At 51.8% G+C, this 17,440-nt stretch overlaps 1 protein-coding gene across 6 annotated transcripts in view; it reads right to left on the bottom strand.

Annotated features, from left to right (window-relative positions):
• AXIN1 (axin 1) overlaps window positions 1–17,440 on the bottom strand; it is a 61,949-nt gene that overhangs the window by 14,733 nt on the left and 29,776 nt on the right. For 4 of the 6 annotated variants that reach the window (XM_030872341.3, XM_060284659.2, XM_070043556.1 and 1 more), the window contains 3 exons: window positions 12,867–12,941; window positions 5,091–5,231; window positions 1,642–1,738 (listed from right to left, as the gene is read on the bottom strand). In XM_030872341.3, the coding sequence (XP_030728201.1) occupies window positions 1,642–1,738; window positions 5,091–5,231; window positions 12,867–12,941 (313 nt within the window). The remainder of the gene's footprint in view (window positions 1–1,641; window positions 1,739–5,090; window positions 5,232–12,866; window positions 12,942–17,440) is intronic. The other 2 variants (XM_070043555.1, XM_030872346.3) reach the window with 1 other exon arrangement.

Below are 17,440 nucleotides of genomic sequence, written 5' to 3'. Positions count from 1 at the left end.
TTTTGGAAAAAATCTCAAACTTGCAGACAAGTTGCAAGAACAACATGAAGAACATTTTTTCTGGATCTGACAGCAGACGGCGTGCTTCCTACACGCAGGGACTCTCCCACACGAGCACCTCCAGCCCCGACCCGCCTCCCTGGGCTCACCCTGGAGGGTGCGGTGGCCTCAGCTGGGTCCACATGGGATTCTCATGACCCCGTGACCTATGAGAGTTAAAGGGCAGTTCTTGTGCAGGATGGCCCCCGGCTCAGGCTATGTCCTCGCAGGGGTAGCTCTGGCGTCCTGTCGCGGACGTAGGAGCCCAGGCAGGTCCTTTCACAAAGCAGCTTTCTCCCCCGGGAGTATGTGGTCTGTGAGGGGACACTGGGGACGATGCTGACACCCTGCTCATCAATGGGCTCGACCCCCCCCGTCACGTCAGCATCCACGCACGGACCCCACTCCACGGCACTGACTGTGACCCTTTCCATGTCCCCTCACACCCCTATTTTCCAGGACACAAGATGCTGGGCACCTCCTCTGTGCCCCTGCCCAGCCTGGTCCACAGAGCAGAGAGAACACGTGTGGCCACGGCCTCGGCTCAGGCCCAGGCTGCTCCAGACATGAGCCAGCTCAGCGCTCCCCAGGAGGCTGCCCACAGGCAGGCACACGCATGCGCACATGCGTACATGTACACACACACGTGCACACACAGCCCTCATAGCATCTTCCACTTGTCCCTAAGCAGACACCATCGGTGCCTGGTTCAGGCGCATCTGTGCCAAGGGGTAGCTGGGAGGTGACAAAATGCCCTCTTCTCAACCATATCACTTTTCTTATTTGGAAATTAAAGCATCTACAGAAAAGTGAAAAGACTCTAACCAAGGAATCCTGATGGAGGGCAGGTGTGTGAAACAATCCTGAGATGCATCTGCTTTCCCTGCACAGAAACCGCCAGGAAGACACGAGTCACTGTGGATGCACCAACGCGACAAGACCACATCTTCCCTGCAAGGTCTTTCCCGCTCCAAGTCAACGCGTCCAAACGAGAACAGCTAATCCCTCCCGTCATCAGCAAAGGAACTCTCTGCCCAGCCCCACCCTGCACTGGGCTCTCTGAGGGTCCCCAGTGCCCACGATCAGGAGAACCACTATCACCTTGTTATTTTTATCCAAGAGGTGAAGTTGAGGCAGCGTTGAAGTCAGGACGCCCCACAGTTCAGCCACAGGCGGCCGATGCCTTGTTTCATCCCGAACAAAGCAGTGCTCATGGGTGCTCAGGACGGGGGCACTGCCACGCTGTCCCACAGAGCCGCCGGCCGCCAGTCTGGCCAGGCCTGGGCATCGAGCCAGCGACAGGCTCCGAGCGGTTCTCCCACCTCTAGGAGAAGCACCTCATTTAACACGATGGGAAAGGCTGTGAGGAGGGCAGTCCCTGCTCATCTGTACCGACTGTGCAGGCACTGCCCCCTCCAGCCACAGGGCGAGAATGCGTGTGACCGTGTGCCGTGCCTGGACCTGAGCTGAGCTCCTCGGAAGCCAGGCCAGTGCCACAGCAGCCTGGTCAGAGTGGAGAGAACGGGTGGGCACTGGTCCAGGAGGGCAGGTGAGCCCCAAACTCGGAGACGGGGAGGGCGAGGGCTGTGCAGACGAACTTACAGGAATGTGAGGTAGAGGCACGCGCCCGTTGACCTGGACGCTCTCCTGCATCTCCCGGCGGTGCTGCTTGCGGATCCTGTAAGGTGGGACTCCATCCCTGTCCAGGAGAAAGAGACAGTCCAGAGTGAGCACAAATAGAATGTCTCAACCAAGTTCGGCTGAGCTGGCTTTATCTAGAGCAGGGCCAGCACAGCCTATTTTTCTGAGGTGTGATGGGCTAAGAATGACTTTTACATTTTTAAAGCAGAGGAGGAACATGGGACAGAGACTATTCGTGATCCTTTATGGAAAATGTGTGCTGACCCCTGCTTTACTGCCCAGGCAGGATATGGTGTGCCTACCTGGAAGGGGTGCTCTAAATGGACTGGAAACATTGGAGGGCTGCAAAATCGGTGGCCAAGACAATCTAGATACCGTTGAAAGAGATTTCCAAGGTTCCTATATTCTGCTTTCTTCCAAGGTAAATTGGTAATGCAGTGTAATCTCTCTGTCAAATGCTCAAATTAGCTTCCTTGATGTAAATTTTAGTTATAAACCCTTTTGAAGATTATGATAAAAATAAAAATTAAATTACATACTGTTGGGACTTCCCTGGTGGTGCAGTGGATAAGACTCCACACTCCCAATGCAGGGGGTCTGGGTTTGATCCCTGGTCAGGGAACTAGATCCCACATGCATGCTGCAACTAACAGTTCACATGCCACAACTAAGGAGACCGTGTGCCGCAACTAAGGAGTCCTGGAGCTGCAATTAAGGAGCCCACCTGTTGCAACTAACACCTGGAGCAACCAAATAAGTAAATAAAATTTTTTTTAAATTACATACTGTCTTTAAAATAACGAAGCACTTATTCAAGAGAAGTAGCAGATCCAACACATGGCTCACTGCACACGTGCTGTCCCTTAAGAACTCGGCAGCTCTCTCCTGCCATTTGAAAGCTACTCCGGGGAGCACAGTGGCCAATAGGAGCCTTCTCTGGTCCCCGCTTCTGTCTCTGAAGGACTCTGCGGCGTGCTGCCACCTCCGACAGCTCGAAGAGATGGCCCTCCCAATCGTCTGCTACTGAAATACTCTAGCCTCCCAGTTGTCCGGCAGGTGCAGTGAACGTCTGTGCCAGTGATCCTAACCCCTGGCATCCTGCTCAAGCACTGCCCACAGGGCAAGTGCTGCCAGAGCAGTGCTGTTTTCACTGGACACCAGGATGTGAACACGCAGCCATGACAATTCTGATCTCACTGCATCGACTGCTAGAGCGCCTAGCAAAGGCACCAAGCACGCAGCACTCAGCGTGTCCTGGCCCCATCCCAGGCAGACACACATCCACAGCTCTGTGGCTTTGTGGGCGGGTAGGGCTGCACCCCAGGCTGGGTGGAAAGGGTGCACTTAGGTTCAGAGCAGGGCAGAGAGAGGCTGCGGTGTACCCGGGTGTCCCTGGCTGTCAGGGTCCCAGGCAGTGCCACAGTGCAGATGGCTCAGCAGTCCAGCAGGGCCAGGCTGCTCCAGAGGACAGGCATCAGCGAAGAAGAGCGTCAAGTACATCTGAACGCTCTCACATGTCCCAGGGCTTGTTCAGGTGTCCCAAGCCACCAACTTGTCTGTTTCTCATGTACTCTGACAGGGCACCTAAAATCCATACGCTTCTGAGGATCAGGCACCATCCTCAGAATCTATGCCCGAAGTCAATGGACTAGGAAGCACTTCACCAGGTGGAGGCGACCCTGAGTTGCCATCAGAAATAATTTAGATGAAACACACGATCCTATTTTTTGCCTCATATACATTCAAATATCTGCCACAATTTTACATTCCTAATTCTCGACTATGCCTACATTTCTGAGTCTCAGTGTAAACCAAGATGAATAGAACATCAGGGAAAAAATATTAAAAAATTTTTAGATCTTCCCTTTAGCAAACACATGTCCTTTTCTTGGAGAGAATTAAGAGACTAATTGTCATTGCAGTAACTGAGTTTTGGGGAAGAGGAAAACAGATCTCGTGCTGTCAGCTGCTCCCGGGGGTCTGAAGGGCTGCAGTTCGTTGGAACCCTTTTATGTGATACTTCATATTCACGGAAGGTAGTGTTTGAAACCCCAGTAATTTCAACTAAGTTGTTAAAAACATGTCAACATTTTATACTAAAGATTCAAGACAAAGGAGAAGGTAATGATGAATGAAAAATGCCCCACAGAGGCTCAACCTGACGGGATGACGCCTCCACCATGTGGTCACCAAAGGGGAAGAGAAGAGAAAGGGCACCAGGTGCACACAGCACGGGGCTGTAGGAACCTGCTCAGGGACCCGTCCCGTCAGCGGCCTGACCCCCCATCCCATCCAGCAGCCTGCCCCCCCATCCCATCCAGCAGCCTGCCCCATCCCGTCCGGCGGGATGCAGCGTGGAAAGCAGTGCAAAGACACAGGCAGCACAAAGCGTATACCGAGAAGACGGCCCACAGAGCAAGACCTCAACGTGGAAAGGCCTGCTCACCTACAAAGACGAGCTCGGCAGCCTTTTCCTCTTTATTTAGACCTATCTGACCTCTAGACCCTAGCCAGGGCGGGGGCAGAGTCCCCATGACCCGCTGAGAGCAGCCAGGGCCACAACCCCACATGCTCTCGTGGGGACAAGACACCTGCGGATGCGGCCACGGGCCCACACCTGCTGGCTTCACACCCAAAGGTTGCCTCCTGCCCTGGGCCTGGGCCCAGCCAGAACCTTCCCCTCGGTGGCGGTCAGATAGCAAATGGCGTACGACCAAAAGCTGGGCGAGCCTGACACTCATGGGTGGTGGATTCAGGGCCCCACGTGACCCAAGCAGGCAGATAGGCAACACCCTGATGTGACATGGGCATGGTCTGACACAATCAAACTTCTGACGCACGCCTGGGTCCCCAAAGTTATCTGCTGAACCAAAGAGAAAGGTATCAGAAACAAGCACTTCCCCCCAAGGGAGGGTTTTCCCTGGAGAGGACGATGAAGGAAGCTGTCACCATCAAGTGACACAGAGGCTCAATGTGGCTCCTGTGGCCCCTGGTGGCCACCCCTGAGCTGTCGGGCAGAACAGAACCACACTGAGGGGACGACAAGCACTGCTGAGCAGGTGAGACGGCTTCCAGATTAAAGGAGCGTGAGCGCAGAGCAGGATGGACCGGAGACGCCCTCGGGGACGGCCCGCCTTGGCCGCGCCTCCGACGTGAACACCAGAGACCCAGAACCTGGGGCGCCAGCCCAGGCAGCTCTGAGGCTTTCCCTCTTCCAAAGGTTCCAGCAGCCTTGGCCTGGAGGGAAGCAACTACAACAAACCTTGGCTCCAGTTTGTTTGCGGATTTCTAGCGACACTCCCTGCAATGCAGATGCACTGACACCCCACTGGGGAGGGCCCCAAAACAGCTTCTGGGGAGAAGGCCCTGGCTGCCCCTTAGGGGCTGCTCTCCCAGGCAGGGGCACTTACACGCTGCTGTCGGTGAGGGACAGGCTGTCAGCATCGCTGGACAGGCTCTGCTGCTCACTGTCGTTGGCGCTGGTTGCTGGGGCGAGGGCATAGCCGGAGTTGACATAGTAGGGGTTGACAGGCTCCCGCCAGGATCCATACCTGCCAACAAAGAGGCACGTTAGCAGCTGCCGGACAACGTCCTCGTGCATTTATCCACATTTTCATAATCATCTGATATCCCAATATGTCAACTGCAGACGCAAACAATTCAGAAGACGGAGCAGAAAGGGCTGGCGTCTCCACCCTGCCTCCCACCCCGCTGTCCTTCCCAGGGAGATGGGCATCTCCCACATCATCCCTCCACATGAGGCAGACGTGTAAGTGAACACACGGAGCGGTATTTGGGTTGGCATTTTTATGCACATAACTGGAAACGGGGCACGGCTGCTCTGCTCTCCCTGCTCCTACAGAGCGCTGCCCGCAGACTCACTAATCAGCCGCAAAGCCACCCGACCCTGTGGGCACAGCCGCAGCACCGGTGCCACGGCCCCCTCAAGAGGACCACGGAGTGGGCCAGGACTCCCGTGCACTGAGAACTGCCACAGGACGGATGAGGGGAATGGTGGGTGAAGGGACCTGTGGGTTTAACAGTGGCTGTCTCGATGCCCCACCGGCCACTTCCTCCCAGGAGCAGTCCAGCACTCCCTGGGTGGGACCCAACACCACTTGTCATGTGAATAGCCAGAAACTGACACCTGGGTTTAGTCTGCATTTCCCTGGTTGGTGGTCAGGCTGGAGGTTTGGGTGTCACTTAAATTCCCTCCTCTTTACCTGTTCATACCTCTGTCCATTTTCTATTAGACTGTTTTTGAGTTTCTTAGTGATTTACAGATGCCTTTAAATATTCTTACTATTAACCTCTGGTTATATACGGGAAAAATATTTTCTCCCTAAATGTCACTTTTTAACATTGTTTATGTTGATCTTGATATTACAAAAGTTTTTTATTTCTGTGAAATCAGATTTACCAATCTTTCCCTTTATAGATTTTTCTGTATCTTACATAGGCCAGCTTTCCTCATTCAAAGATTACAAATATATTCTTCTGTTTTTCCTCAAATGCTTCAATAGTTGTTTTTTTAAAATTTAGATCTCTACCTGAAATATGTGTGTGTAAAACCTACCTACTCCCTTGCATCAAAATGGAGAGCCAGCCGTTAGCATTAAGTACTGCACAATCCACCTTGTTCTGAATACTTTCACACCTAACTCCCCGAACACATGAATCGATTTCTGGAGTCTGCTCTGCTCTGCTCATCCCACGACGGCCCTACCGGCCCTTCGCTGCTGCTCCCCACACTGCCTCCTCTTCCCAGAGCCTCCCTGGAAGCAACGCTGGTCAGTCCCCGCGGGCTGCCGAGGGCTACGACGTGCTGGAGGCCCATCGAGCCCGTGCAAACGCCCCTGGCTCCAGCCTCACTCTGGTCAGGGTGCTCATGAACAGCAGCTGCACTGACTCCAGGGACATGGTAGGAGTCACCTCGTCCCTTGGACTTGTGTCCTCGATGCGGGAGGAGAAGGGACCACAACACTTCTAAACTGACGGAGCCCCGTGTGGACGCCCACCACCGGAAGAACAGAACTTCTGGAAGCCCTGGTTTGTGCTGTGCACACACTCAGGAAAAGGCACCTTTCCATCTTGGACACCTGTCATGCAGCACACGTGGGCCAGGCCGGGCAGCGCAGCTGGAGAGGAGCGGCCCACCTCCCCAGGGGCCACAAGCACAAACAGTGCAGCCATGGCACCCCACCTGTTCTGTCACTGAGGCCACAGTAGTGCATGGTGATGTGGCACACAACTCTCCCGCCAGCTCAGGATCAGGTGCTCATCATCCCCACACCGCAGGGGGACACTGCAGAGGGTCAGTCACCACGCACCACGGTCCTTCTGACCCACCCACGGCAGCCTGAGGGCATCCCTGGAGCCCACTAACATGTTCTGGCCAAATGAGGGCAGCGTCAGCATCACAGAGGCTTATGGGAAGGGATGGGGACACGTTCACGGACGGGGACCCGCACGCACCTGGTCCTACATTTACGCTGACATGGAGCAGACGCCTGCAACGTCACGCTCTTTCTCAGGGACACTGCTATTCCTCTGGTTCTTTAAAAACAAAACCGCCAGTGCTGTCACCATTAACAGCCACTGTACTGGAACTCAGATCACAGGGAGCGCTAAGCTGCTCTTCAGTGTCCCCGTCACGTCGTGGCCAGCACCCCGCACACCCATGAGGGCAGGACCAAGCCTGCGACGCCAATGCACCAGGGCCGTCTGCTCCCTCCTGACAGGTCCCAGGCACATCTTTCACGCGTATAGAAAAACCAGCTTTGAGGCGATAAGCAGGAAAAACATGGATCCTTTCCACGGCCTCCAGTACAGAGCAAACCCCACTATGTACACAGCTCCCAGTCCAGAACAAAGGGAAGCAAAGGGCTGTCAAGAGAGAACAGAAAGGAGGGAGACCAGCGAGGTGCTGACCGTGGACAGGAAGGCTGGCTCTCAGGACAGAGGCGCTGCAGGCTGCCGCGCGACAGAGGAAGTTCTGGGAAATATCACTCGGGGGACGCTGGGCTGCTCCCCACAAGACGGCCAGGAATCAGAACCCAGATGCGGCATCCAGGGAAACCTCCAAGCTCTCTGTAGTTTCCAGTCCTCGGAATAAAAGCCCGCCGGGGACCGTCCGGCCTCCCTGTCGCCTGCTCTCTGGGGTTGCTGCTGGCAGGATTTTGCTTTCCATCCTTTCACACTCAACCCTCCTAGATCCTTTTACTTTTGTGTGTCCTTTGTAAGCAGCTAGCCTTTTCAAGTTCCAGTTTGACCATTTTTCCTTTTAATTGCTTCCTTTGGTCCTGTTGCATTCAATGTGGTTACAGAGAGTGGATCCACCATCTCATTGTTTGCTTTCTGTTTGTCACAGCTGTTCTATCTTCTTTTGTTCTTTCTTGCCTTCTTTTGGAATATTTTTTATTTTCCATCTCCTCCCTCTAACAAAGTAAGCTTTTTACTATTCTTTCAGTGGTTCCTTTAGAGGTTATAATAGGTACCCTTGATGCATCAAGGTCCAATTAACTGCATTTTACCTGTTCCCAGGCAACACATGGTCAGAATTAACTCCACTAGGGACAGTCCAATGGTTAAGACTCCGAGCTTCCACTGCAGGGGACACGGGTTTGATCCCTGGTCAGGGGACTAAGATCCCGCATGCCCCCCAAAAATAATTAACTCCACTCACCTCCACACACACACATGTGCTGTTGTTATCCTGGATTTTAATTCAGTGTAATGTCTTAAATCCCACAAGACATCATCAGTATTATTTTATCCCACCAGCAGTCACCTAGAGTTACCCACATACTTGCCCTTTCCCTCCTGCATTGGGTGTTTCCACCTGAGAGCATTTTCTTTCCGCCTGAAGAACACCCTTAAGTATGTCCTTTAGTAAAGGGGCTGCGGCTGACAACTTGGTGTTTGTTGGTCTGAAACTGTCTTAATTTCCCCTTTATTCCTGAAGGGTATTTTTACTGGGTTGGAATTCTGGTTGGTAATCATTTTCTGTTTCTAGGGAACTTTGTAAGCTTTTGGTGGGACTGTAAAATGGTACAGTCTCTGTGGAACACAGTGTGGCAGCTCCTAAAAATTAAAAGAGTCACCATATGATTCAGCAATTTCTCTTCTTTGCATATAGCCAAAGGAATTGAAAGCAGGGTCTTAAGAGACGTCTGTACACCCAGGCACTTTGAAATGTCACTCCTCATCATCGACCTCTCCACCTCCCGCAGCTCCTAGGAAGGTGAGGTGGTGCCGGCTGTTGCTGCCCCCCCTGCCACACCCGCCCCAGGCAGGCTCTCCTCCAGGCCCAGCGCCTGAGGCCAGAGTGCCACATCAACCCACACTTGGGATGCACAGCGGACAGACACGCCACAGACCAAAAACAGCAGGCAGCGCAACCCTGACATGGAGGTCGAGCTCGGACCCCGTCCACTGTCCCAGGAGTGGCCTCTAGAGCTATTCCTATGTTCCAAGATGCAGGCCACAGCCACACACTGACTGTCGTGTCTTCAGCTGCCTTCAACCTGGCTCCTAGTCCACCTCCTTCCCGAAGTGACATTCTCAAGAGCCTGGGCCAGTCGTTCCACAGAATGTCTCACGTGAGATCTGCATCTAACATTTCTGGCAGAACGTCACAGAAGCGATGTTGTATCACCTCAAGGAAAACCATGGGACTTCCCTGGTGGCGCAGTGGTTAAGAATCTGCCTGCCAATGCAGGGGACACGGGTTCGATTCCTGGTCCAGGAAGATCCCACATGCCGCGGAGCAACTAAGCCCTTGCGCCACAACTACTGAAGACTGTGCGCCTAGAGCTCGTGCTCTGCAACGAGCAGCCACCACAATGAAAAGCCCGCGCACTGCAACAAAGAGTAGCCCCCGCTCGCTGCAACTAGAGAAAGCCCGTACGCAGCAATGAAGACCCAATGCAGCCAAAAATAAAAATAAATAAAATAAAATAAATTTATAAGAAAAGAAAAACACCATGCCGGTTGGTCCCAATATTGGTGGCAAACCCAGTGCCTGCCAAGTGTTTCCACTCTAAATCTATTACTTTTCCTTTGTAATTAAGAGGTAATTTGTGGCGGAGATACTTTGAGATTATATACAAATCCTGTTCACACCCATCACTTGATCTGTATTTATCAGTTGGCGTCCTATGTACCCGAGCGGATTTTTATTTTATCCAGTGGATTATAATCCATTCCTTCCAGCTCTGCTCTTCCCAGAGCCCAGAGTCTGTCTGAGAACACTCCCCCACTTCCAGCCCCAGCCCTGACAGATTTCCACCAAGGAGGTATCCGTAAACCTCCTTACCTGGATCCCCAAGGCTTCCTCCTCCGCATTTTTTATCACATTGTCTTGTATTCTTGAGTGCCTGATTATTTTTCATTCAGTACCTGGTTATTCTGGATGGAAAGCCAGACACTGTGTGAAAATCTTTCTAAACTGGCTGCCTGGGATGATGCTTTCTTCCCTAGAGCGTATGCATTTTACCCTGGCCTGTGGCTGGTGCACTAGGAATCCAGCCACCTTAATCCAAAGTCAGGAACTGAGAGAGTCCGGGCTGGGCTGCAGGCTCTCAGAGGGTGGGGGGTGGATCCTGACCACGTGTGGGACACCTTCCTCCCACGCAGGCCCCAGCCCCCTGGAGCCCAAGGACCAGCCACACTTTCCAGACTGTCTCCCTGGGCTCCCTTCTCCGATGGGCCTGCCATTCCTTCCTGCTTGGTTAGCTCTCCAAAGGCTTCAATATGATTAAAAAGAAAACCAATTCCCAGCGTTTCTAGCTATTCTCAGCAGTTTTCCCTGAACTGTGTGGTTGTCCAATACTAGAAGTGTGATTCCTCCATTTATGGGATACCTCCTACCCCCTGGAAATCCTCTGGATGAAAGAGGATTCCTAACTTGCACCACTCCCGGGAGGAATGTCGATTAGACCTCTCTGCTGGCCCCACCACCTGCAGCCCAGCCTGAGTGCTCACCCCACACAGCCCCGCAGAGCCCAGAGGGTGAGGCCTCATGGAATCACTTTTTCACCTTGGTCAGCATCCTTCAGCAGAAGTCTTGTGATTTTTTACTCAGAAATTCAGGCACATACTGCATTATGCTTCACGTTATGCTCCTGCTTGTTCTGGCATAAAAGTAATGCCGTAAGTGGCTTACCAAGTCCGCTGAGCATTCCAGAAACACACTCAGATTCCTGTCCTGCAGCAGCTTCACACGCTCAATTTGAGAAGCAAGGCTTCTGGTTGCCACGGCGAGACAGTCCCTGTGCCGCTCGCCTTCACATTGGTCTGGAGGAAACACCGGAGACCAGATACTCCACTCCCTAACTCTCTCCTAAGCAAGGTGGGAGGTCTCTGATGGGCCAATAAGGTGCAGTTTGCTTTTCTTAACATTGTAATTTGGCCACATACAAGTGCAGTCGCCTCAAGTACCTCCTAGAATTTTACTTGTGATTCTACTGGCCCCTAAAATCCCAAATCTGCCTGTGGGACACTGGTCCTTGCTAGTCACTGGGCCTTGGCCCACACAGAGTTGCTAACTGTGGTGTGCGGTGCCCATCTCTCCTCCGGCAGGTGGCAGCTTCGGAATGGCGCCTGGCACACGATGCATTCACTTGCAGACGTGGGGACATGGCCCAGCTACAACCTGAGGTTAAGCAGGAAAGGCACTTGTCTCCGTGCCAGGTGCCACTGGGAACACAGCCAATGAAACAGTGTGGGACGGGGCAGGGATGTGAACAATGATTAAGGTCATTTCAGACAAAGAAAATAAACAGAGACCAGAGGAAAGACGGAGCCTACGTGGCTTCCCCGACCGGTCAGACATGAGGCCCACTCAATAGTGGGCCTTAGCACAGCCCTGGGAGCCCTCCTGGCCCCCGTACCCAGCACCCTGCCACCCACTTCCTGACTCTGGATGCTGGAGTCGTTTCCAACCGTGGCAGCCTCATGTCTCAACCCACAATCCTTCTGCTCAGTGCCACACGTGCTGGAACTGGCAGGGCCCAACCCCCAGAAGTCACATCCATCTTCACCTAACACCTACTCCTCACTGAGCTCAAGCCTCACCATGTCCCAGGCCCGCATCTGCGTGCGGGGGGCTGGCCTGGGCACTGTGGGGGTCCCTGCTCACACGGAGGTGTTGGGGACGCACCACTGCACACTGTTCACAGAGGCCTGCAGTGGGAGCTGTTGGATGGGAGGCTTGCCACGTGGCCAGAATCACTACCCCAAAGGGACAGCAAGTCCACTCCTGAGAGCACTTCCTCAATCAAGACCTTTAACTGATTAAAGGTCACACCTTCTGGACGAAACAAACCATCCCAAATGTGACCGGCATACCACCTGCTGAAACAGCATATCTATCCGTGCACACACTCGTGGTCCTCGGCATTAAGGAAAACGTGCTTTCCTCCTGCCCACGGGGAGGCAGTTGGTGGTGCAGCCACCTGGTCTTTAAGGCAAACGTGCGCTGCTTCCTCGGCCCTGCACCCCTCGCCACGCTCACCCCGCTCCATTTCTGCACGTGCAGCCCCGCAGCACTTGGGAGCTCAAAACCCTCCGGGCCATGGAAACCTTCCGGGCCTGGCCCCTTCAGGGTCTGAGGCCAGGGGGCCTAGAAGGGCAGAAGTGTGACGGAGGGAGGGGACTGCCACGCTGCCCAGGGTCCCCGCCCTGCCCATGCCACTCTCTTCCCTGAAGAGACCATCCACCGTGCACGCATCGGTTACCACGGGAACCGCAGCACTGGTCCTCAGTGAGCAGAGGCCGAAGCCCACTCGTACCTTGGCCCTTCCTCCCGGGCAGGTCTAAGCCCTCCACCTGCCTCTCCCCAGCCCACAGGCCACAGCTGCCACGTATCTTAATTCCTACACTGCAGTGCCTCCAATAGTGCTACGTAATTCATCCAGACTCTGCAGTTGTTTCCAACTGAAGGGCTGGTCAGAAGACCCTGATTCTGGAAATAGGAATCCCGCCTTCCTCTGTTTAGGGGAGCAGAGGGGGCAGTGTTGCTTCCTTCTCTGGGGTGTCCATCAACTCTTCAAGGTGAAAGAAAATCCAGAAACCTCTTGTCTCAAGGTCTGGCCCACGCTCACCCCATCACTCACAGACGTGGTGTGAGGAGAGCTGCGGCTCGGGCTTGGCCCTGGTGAGCTCGCCCCGCCTGCCGGACCCACCTGCCCGTCGTCGTCAGCAGGAACCGGCCCCACTCCGCCTTCGGCTGGTTCTGTGACCACGCCTGGCTTCCACACCTGTAAACCGAGGAGAGCAGACCCAGAATGAGCCCCACAGGCCCACGCACATTGCTAAGTGGGAGCGGGCGGCCTCGTCCTATGAGCAGGAGGGCAGAGTCCTGCTGCCCCGGAAAAGCATCAGGAGAAGTGGGCTCTGGTTCCTGTCCTCTGTTTTTAAATCCACAGAAAATAGTATAGTTATGGAATTCAGGGGCAGGAACCACAATGATGCTGAATGAGTGTAAGAGAACATGGCTGACCTTCCCCACGCTGCTTCTGACAGAGCTTCTCTCTCTCTAAGCAAACGCGAGGATTTAACTTTCAGAATACGTAATTCATTTGTATATTCAAACATAAGAAAGGTTAAAGGTACACCCCGGTGAACAGCGGGGTTTATCATCCCCATTTCAGAGGATGAGGGGAGCTGCCATCTGGTTTGCTCGGCCGGCCTGCAGGAACACGGACGCTGCGTCCCCTGTGCTCCTAAAACCCTGGGTCCCTGAGAGAAGGCACATGATGTCTTGCATACAATTACAGAGCGCAGTGTGAGGGCTTCTGACACGCGTCCACCCTGTGCGGCCGCCACCATGACCAAGAGGATGAGTGCGTCCACCGCCCCCAGTTTCCTTGTGCCCCTTCCGATCCCCTGTCCAGCCCCACCCCCACCCATCACTGTGTTCTCTAGAATCTCACACAGGAGCACACGCCCCCTCTCATCTGCTTCTCCTGCTGGCACATGGATCCTGCAGTCCATGCACGTCGGCCCTCTCATGCTGAGTGCTGCCTGAGGATTGGGGTGCTGCAGCGCACCCTCCACCGCCCGGTAACCGCTCTCCTCTGGGGCTGTACGGCTCCACATCGGGCCAAGGCCAGCGCCCACCCTTCACTGCACCAGCTCCAGCGGCAGGGAGTGCGGTCTATAGAATCACGTGGAGGGAGGGCACCCAGACCAGAGCTCTCTCCCCCCCACCCTCTGGGAGCCCAGCACTGAAGGAGGAGCTCCCACCCAGACCCCAACAGACATGCGGGGCTCGCCCCGCGTCCGTCCCCACCCATCAGAAGGAAGGCAGACAAGGCAGCTCCTGAACAAGGCCACTTGACCCCAAAGCTCATCTTCTCACATTATAGCGCCCTCGAAACCACAGAAAAACGACCAAGACAAAGGCACAGATGGCAAGGACACTTCCTCATTTCACTTGTAAGTCCAACTTTTTTTCCCACGTCACGTGGCTCACGGGATCTTAGTTCCTGGACCAGGGATTGAACCCGGGCCTTTGGCAGTGACAGCCCAGGTCTTAACCACTGGACCGCCAGGGCCCAATCTGCCCTCACCACCACTTACCAGCTACTAACCTTGGGCAGGCTCCTCCCCTGCAAAGTGGACCTACAAGGGTCGCCTCTTTGAAAGGAGTCCAAGCATCCTACAGAACAGCACAAACAAGGCGATGCCGAGGGCCAGACTATGCAGAAGGCCCTCAACTCAGACGGGTCCCCACGCTGTCCTGCACAGTGCCCCACACAAGGAACAGGACAAGGCTGTGTGGTAAAGGCTGCAGGTCACAGTCAAATCCCACAATTCCACCTAACTTCCTGTACGATGCTTAACAAAGCATATTCAAGGCTCTGAAGTCAGAAGAACATCATACTCAACGGAGGCCAAGCACTCCTGACTTGAAAGATTCACAGAGAAGAAAGCCGGGGCGGGGGGGTCCACCTGTTATAATTTCCTCTTTGCCACAAATCTTTTATGTAGCTATGCTACGCAAACCAGTAACTCTTTATAATAACTGTTGAAAATTCACAATGTGGGTGAGGTGGATTATGGAGCCCATCTTCCCAGGGAAGATTACACGTGTCGAGAAGACTCCGGAGGGATCCACACAGAACAGTGCTACCTGTGAGCAGTGGGGTATCAGATCGTTTTTCACTTATCTGTATTTTTCAACTTTCCTGCACCAAATATATTTCTTATATAACTTTGATAATAACATGTCCCTGGATGTTTATTGCTGCAGAGCAGTTGTTGGTATCTATGGAACAATATATATGAAGACCACTTTGAAAATTATAAAGCGCTATACAGAAGTCACATCTGGAACTTGCTAACGAGAGCTCAAACATGGTGACAACCAAACCAGAAACCCCGTTCCTCTCTGCTTAGTGTAAACACTGAAAATTTAAATCAGCTTTTCTCTGCTCACAACCGCTTTCTCAAATGTCAGCAGAAATCTCTTCAGGACCTGGACTTACACAAATGTTTCATATCAGATTTTTAGGTTACATGGATTTGATGAAGAGGAAGTTTATGTGGTAGTATTTTTTTTTTTTTTTTGCGGTACGCGGGCCTCTCACTGTTGTGGCCTCTCCCGTTGCGGAGCACAGGCTCCAGACGCGCAGGCTCAGCGGCCATGGCTCACAGGCCCAGCCGCTCCGCGGCATGCGGGATCTTCCCGGACTGGGGCACGAACCCGTGTCCCCTGCATCGGCAGGCAGACTCTCAACCACTGCGCCACCAGGGAAGCCCTGTCCTTTACTTTTTTGTTCAAACAGATTCATGGTGAAAATTAAAATTTCAAATTTCTTTTAAGGAACTTTTAAAGAGTAACAGTTAAGTAAAGAAAGGCTTAACAGTTGGAAAAATTTTGTTTAGCATAGTATTAATTGGGTGAAAAAGGTGTAAATTATGTCAAAATGAGAACGTGTTATAATTAGAAATAAAGGGCTGAAGGATATTTCCTTCAGTTAAGTAGTGTAACTGGAACTTTTTACTCTAACATGTCTTTTATAAATGCATGGTTAATAATTTTATTTGTTGTCAGTAATTAATAGCTTATTAACATTTTCCTCACCTCTGATAATGAATCTTAAATTACAAAAAAAAATTGTCTAAAAGCTTTAACTTAAAAATGAAACTAGATATTGAAATAAATTTGATACTTTTTTATAAAAAAAACAAACAAATGTTTTCATCTGTTTTAAGGCACAAGATAGCTACCAAGGAAATGAGATCTCTTAAGGGGCCAAAGCATGAGAAAAAAAAGGAAAACAGACAGGCAAGTCAAACATACGGTCCCACTTTTCCCCTTGAGGTTCTCAAGCAATGAATTTCAAGCTGAGAATGTGAAAACTTCCAGAATTCTTAAGTGGGTGTTCCAAGTGCACCAAAGATGTGGGCCCTGGTGAAGACCTCAGGCCTTCAGTCAGGACCCCAATGGGCTATATGCTAGGAGAAGGGATGAACCTGAAATAGACCAGCCTGCCCAAAGACTGAAGTCCTGTGTTCAAATCAGATTGGTTCCTGGCTGGAGTAAAGTGACAGGTCCCCACACTAAAGGCCAGTCAGAAGCAAAAGTAAGCCCTCACTGGAGAAAATTACGATCAGGAACTTCAAACGATCTCTGAATTTTTCATATACAATGTCTGGTGTTCAATAAAAACTGCCCAGCATACTAGGAGACGGGACCAACTGACTCAAGAACAAAAGAAAAACAGACAACAGAAACAGAACCACAAAACACCCCAATTTTAAAATTACAGGACATTAAAATATATGTGATTAATGTGTTCAGTAAGTTAAAAGACAAGCTGGAGAGTTTGAACAGGGGACAGAATATTTAAAAAAAAAGAATCAAATGAACACTAAAACTGAAAAATATAACAAATGAAGTTAAGAACTCCACAGACAGATGTAACAGTAGACTACACACAACTGAAGAGAAATTAGTGAATGGTACATAGGTCTGGAAAATATGCATACTGAAGCATGATAAGGACAGAAACTACTGAAAAGACTTAAAAAGAAGAAAGGTATGACACATGAGTAACTGGAATCCCAGAAGGAGAGGAGAAAGAGAGAATACAGCAGAAGCAATATTTGAAGAGCTAATAACTGAGAACTTCCCAAAATTCACGAAAATCATCAAGCCAGAGATTCAAAAAGTACTTCAAACCCCAAGCCAGATAAATAGACATGATAGTAAAACTTCAGTAGTTTTACCAAAGACACAGAAGAAAATCTTTAATGGTGGCACCAAAAAATGACAAATTACCTTGGACGGTGCAGCTGTAAGACTAAGAACCCACATGCCGCGGGCAACTAAGCCCGCACCACAACTACTGAGCCTGCACGCCGCAATGAAAGATCCTGCACACCTCAACAAAGATCCCGCATGCTGCAACCAAGACCTGACGCAGCCAAATAAACAGATAAATAAATACATACATACACATACAAAAAAAATAAACAACAACTGCATAAAAAGCAATGGGGGAGTACATAACTTGTCTTAGTTTAACCTTTAGTCTTTACATTTTCCGGTAAGTGACAAAAGAACCAACTTACACTCAAATAGGTCAGGGATGCATGCTGTAATCTCTAGAGGGACCACTTAAAAAGTAGTAGTACAGGGCTTCCCTGGTGGCACTGTGGTTAAGAATCCGCCTGCCAATGCAGGGGACACGGGTTGGAGCCCTGGTCTGGAAAGATACCACATGCCACAGAGCAACTAAGCCCGTGC

Source organism: Globicephala melas, chromosome 15, assembly GCF_963455315.2.
Source record: "Globicephala melas chromosome 15, mGloMel1.2, whole genome shotgun sequence".
Classification (NCBI taxonomy): domain Eukaryota; kingdom Metazoa; phylum Chordata; class Mammalia; order Artiodactyla; family Delphinidae; genus Globicephala; species Globicephala melas.
The sequence above is the reverse complement of the archived record's forward strand: the minus strand, read 5'-3'. Positions and strand labels throughout refer to the sequence as shown.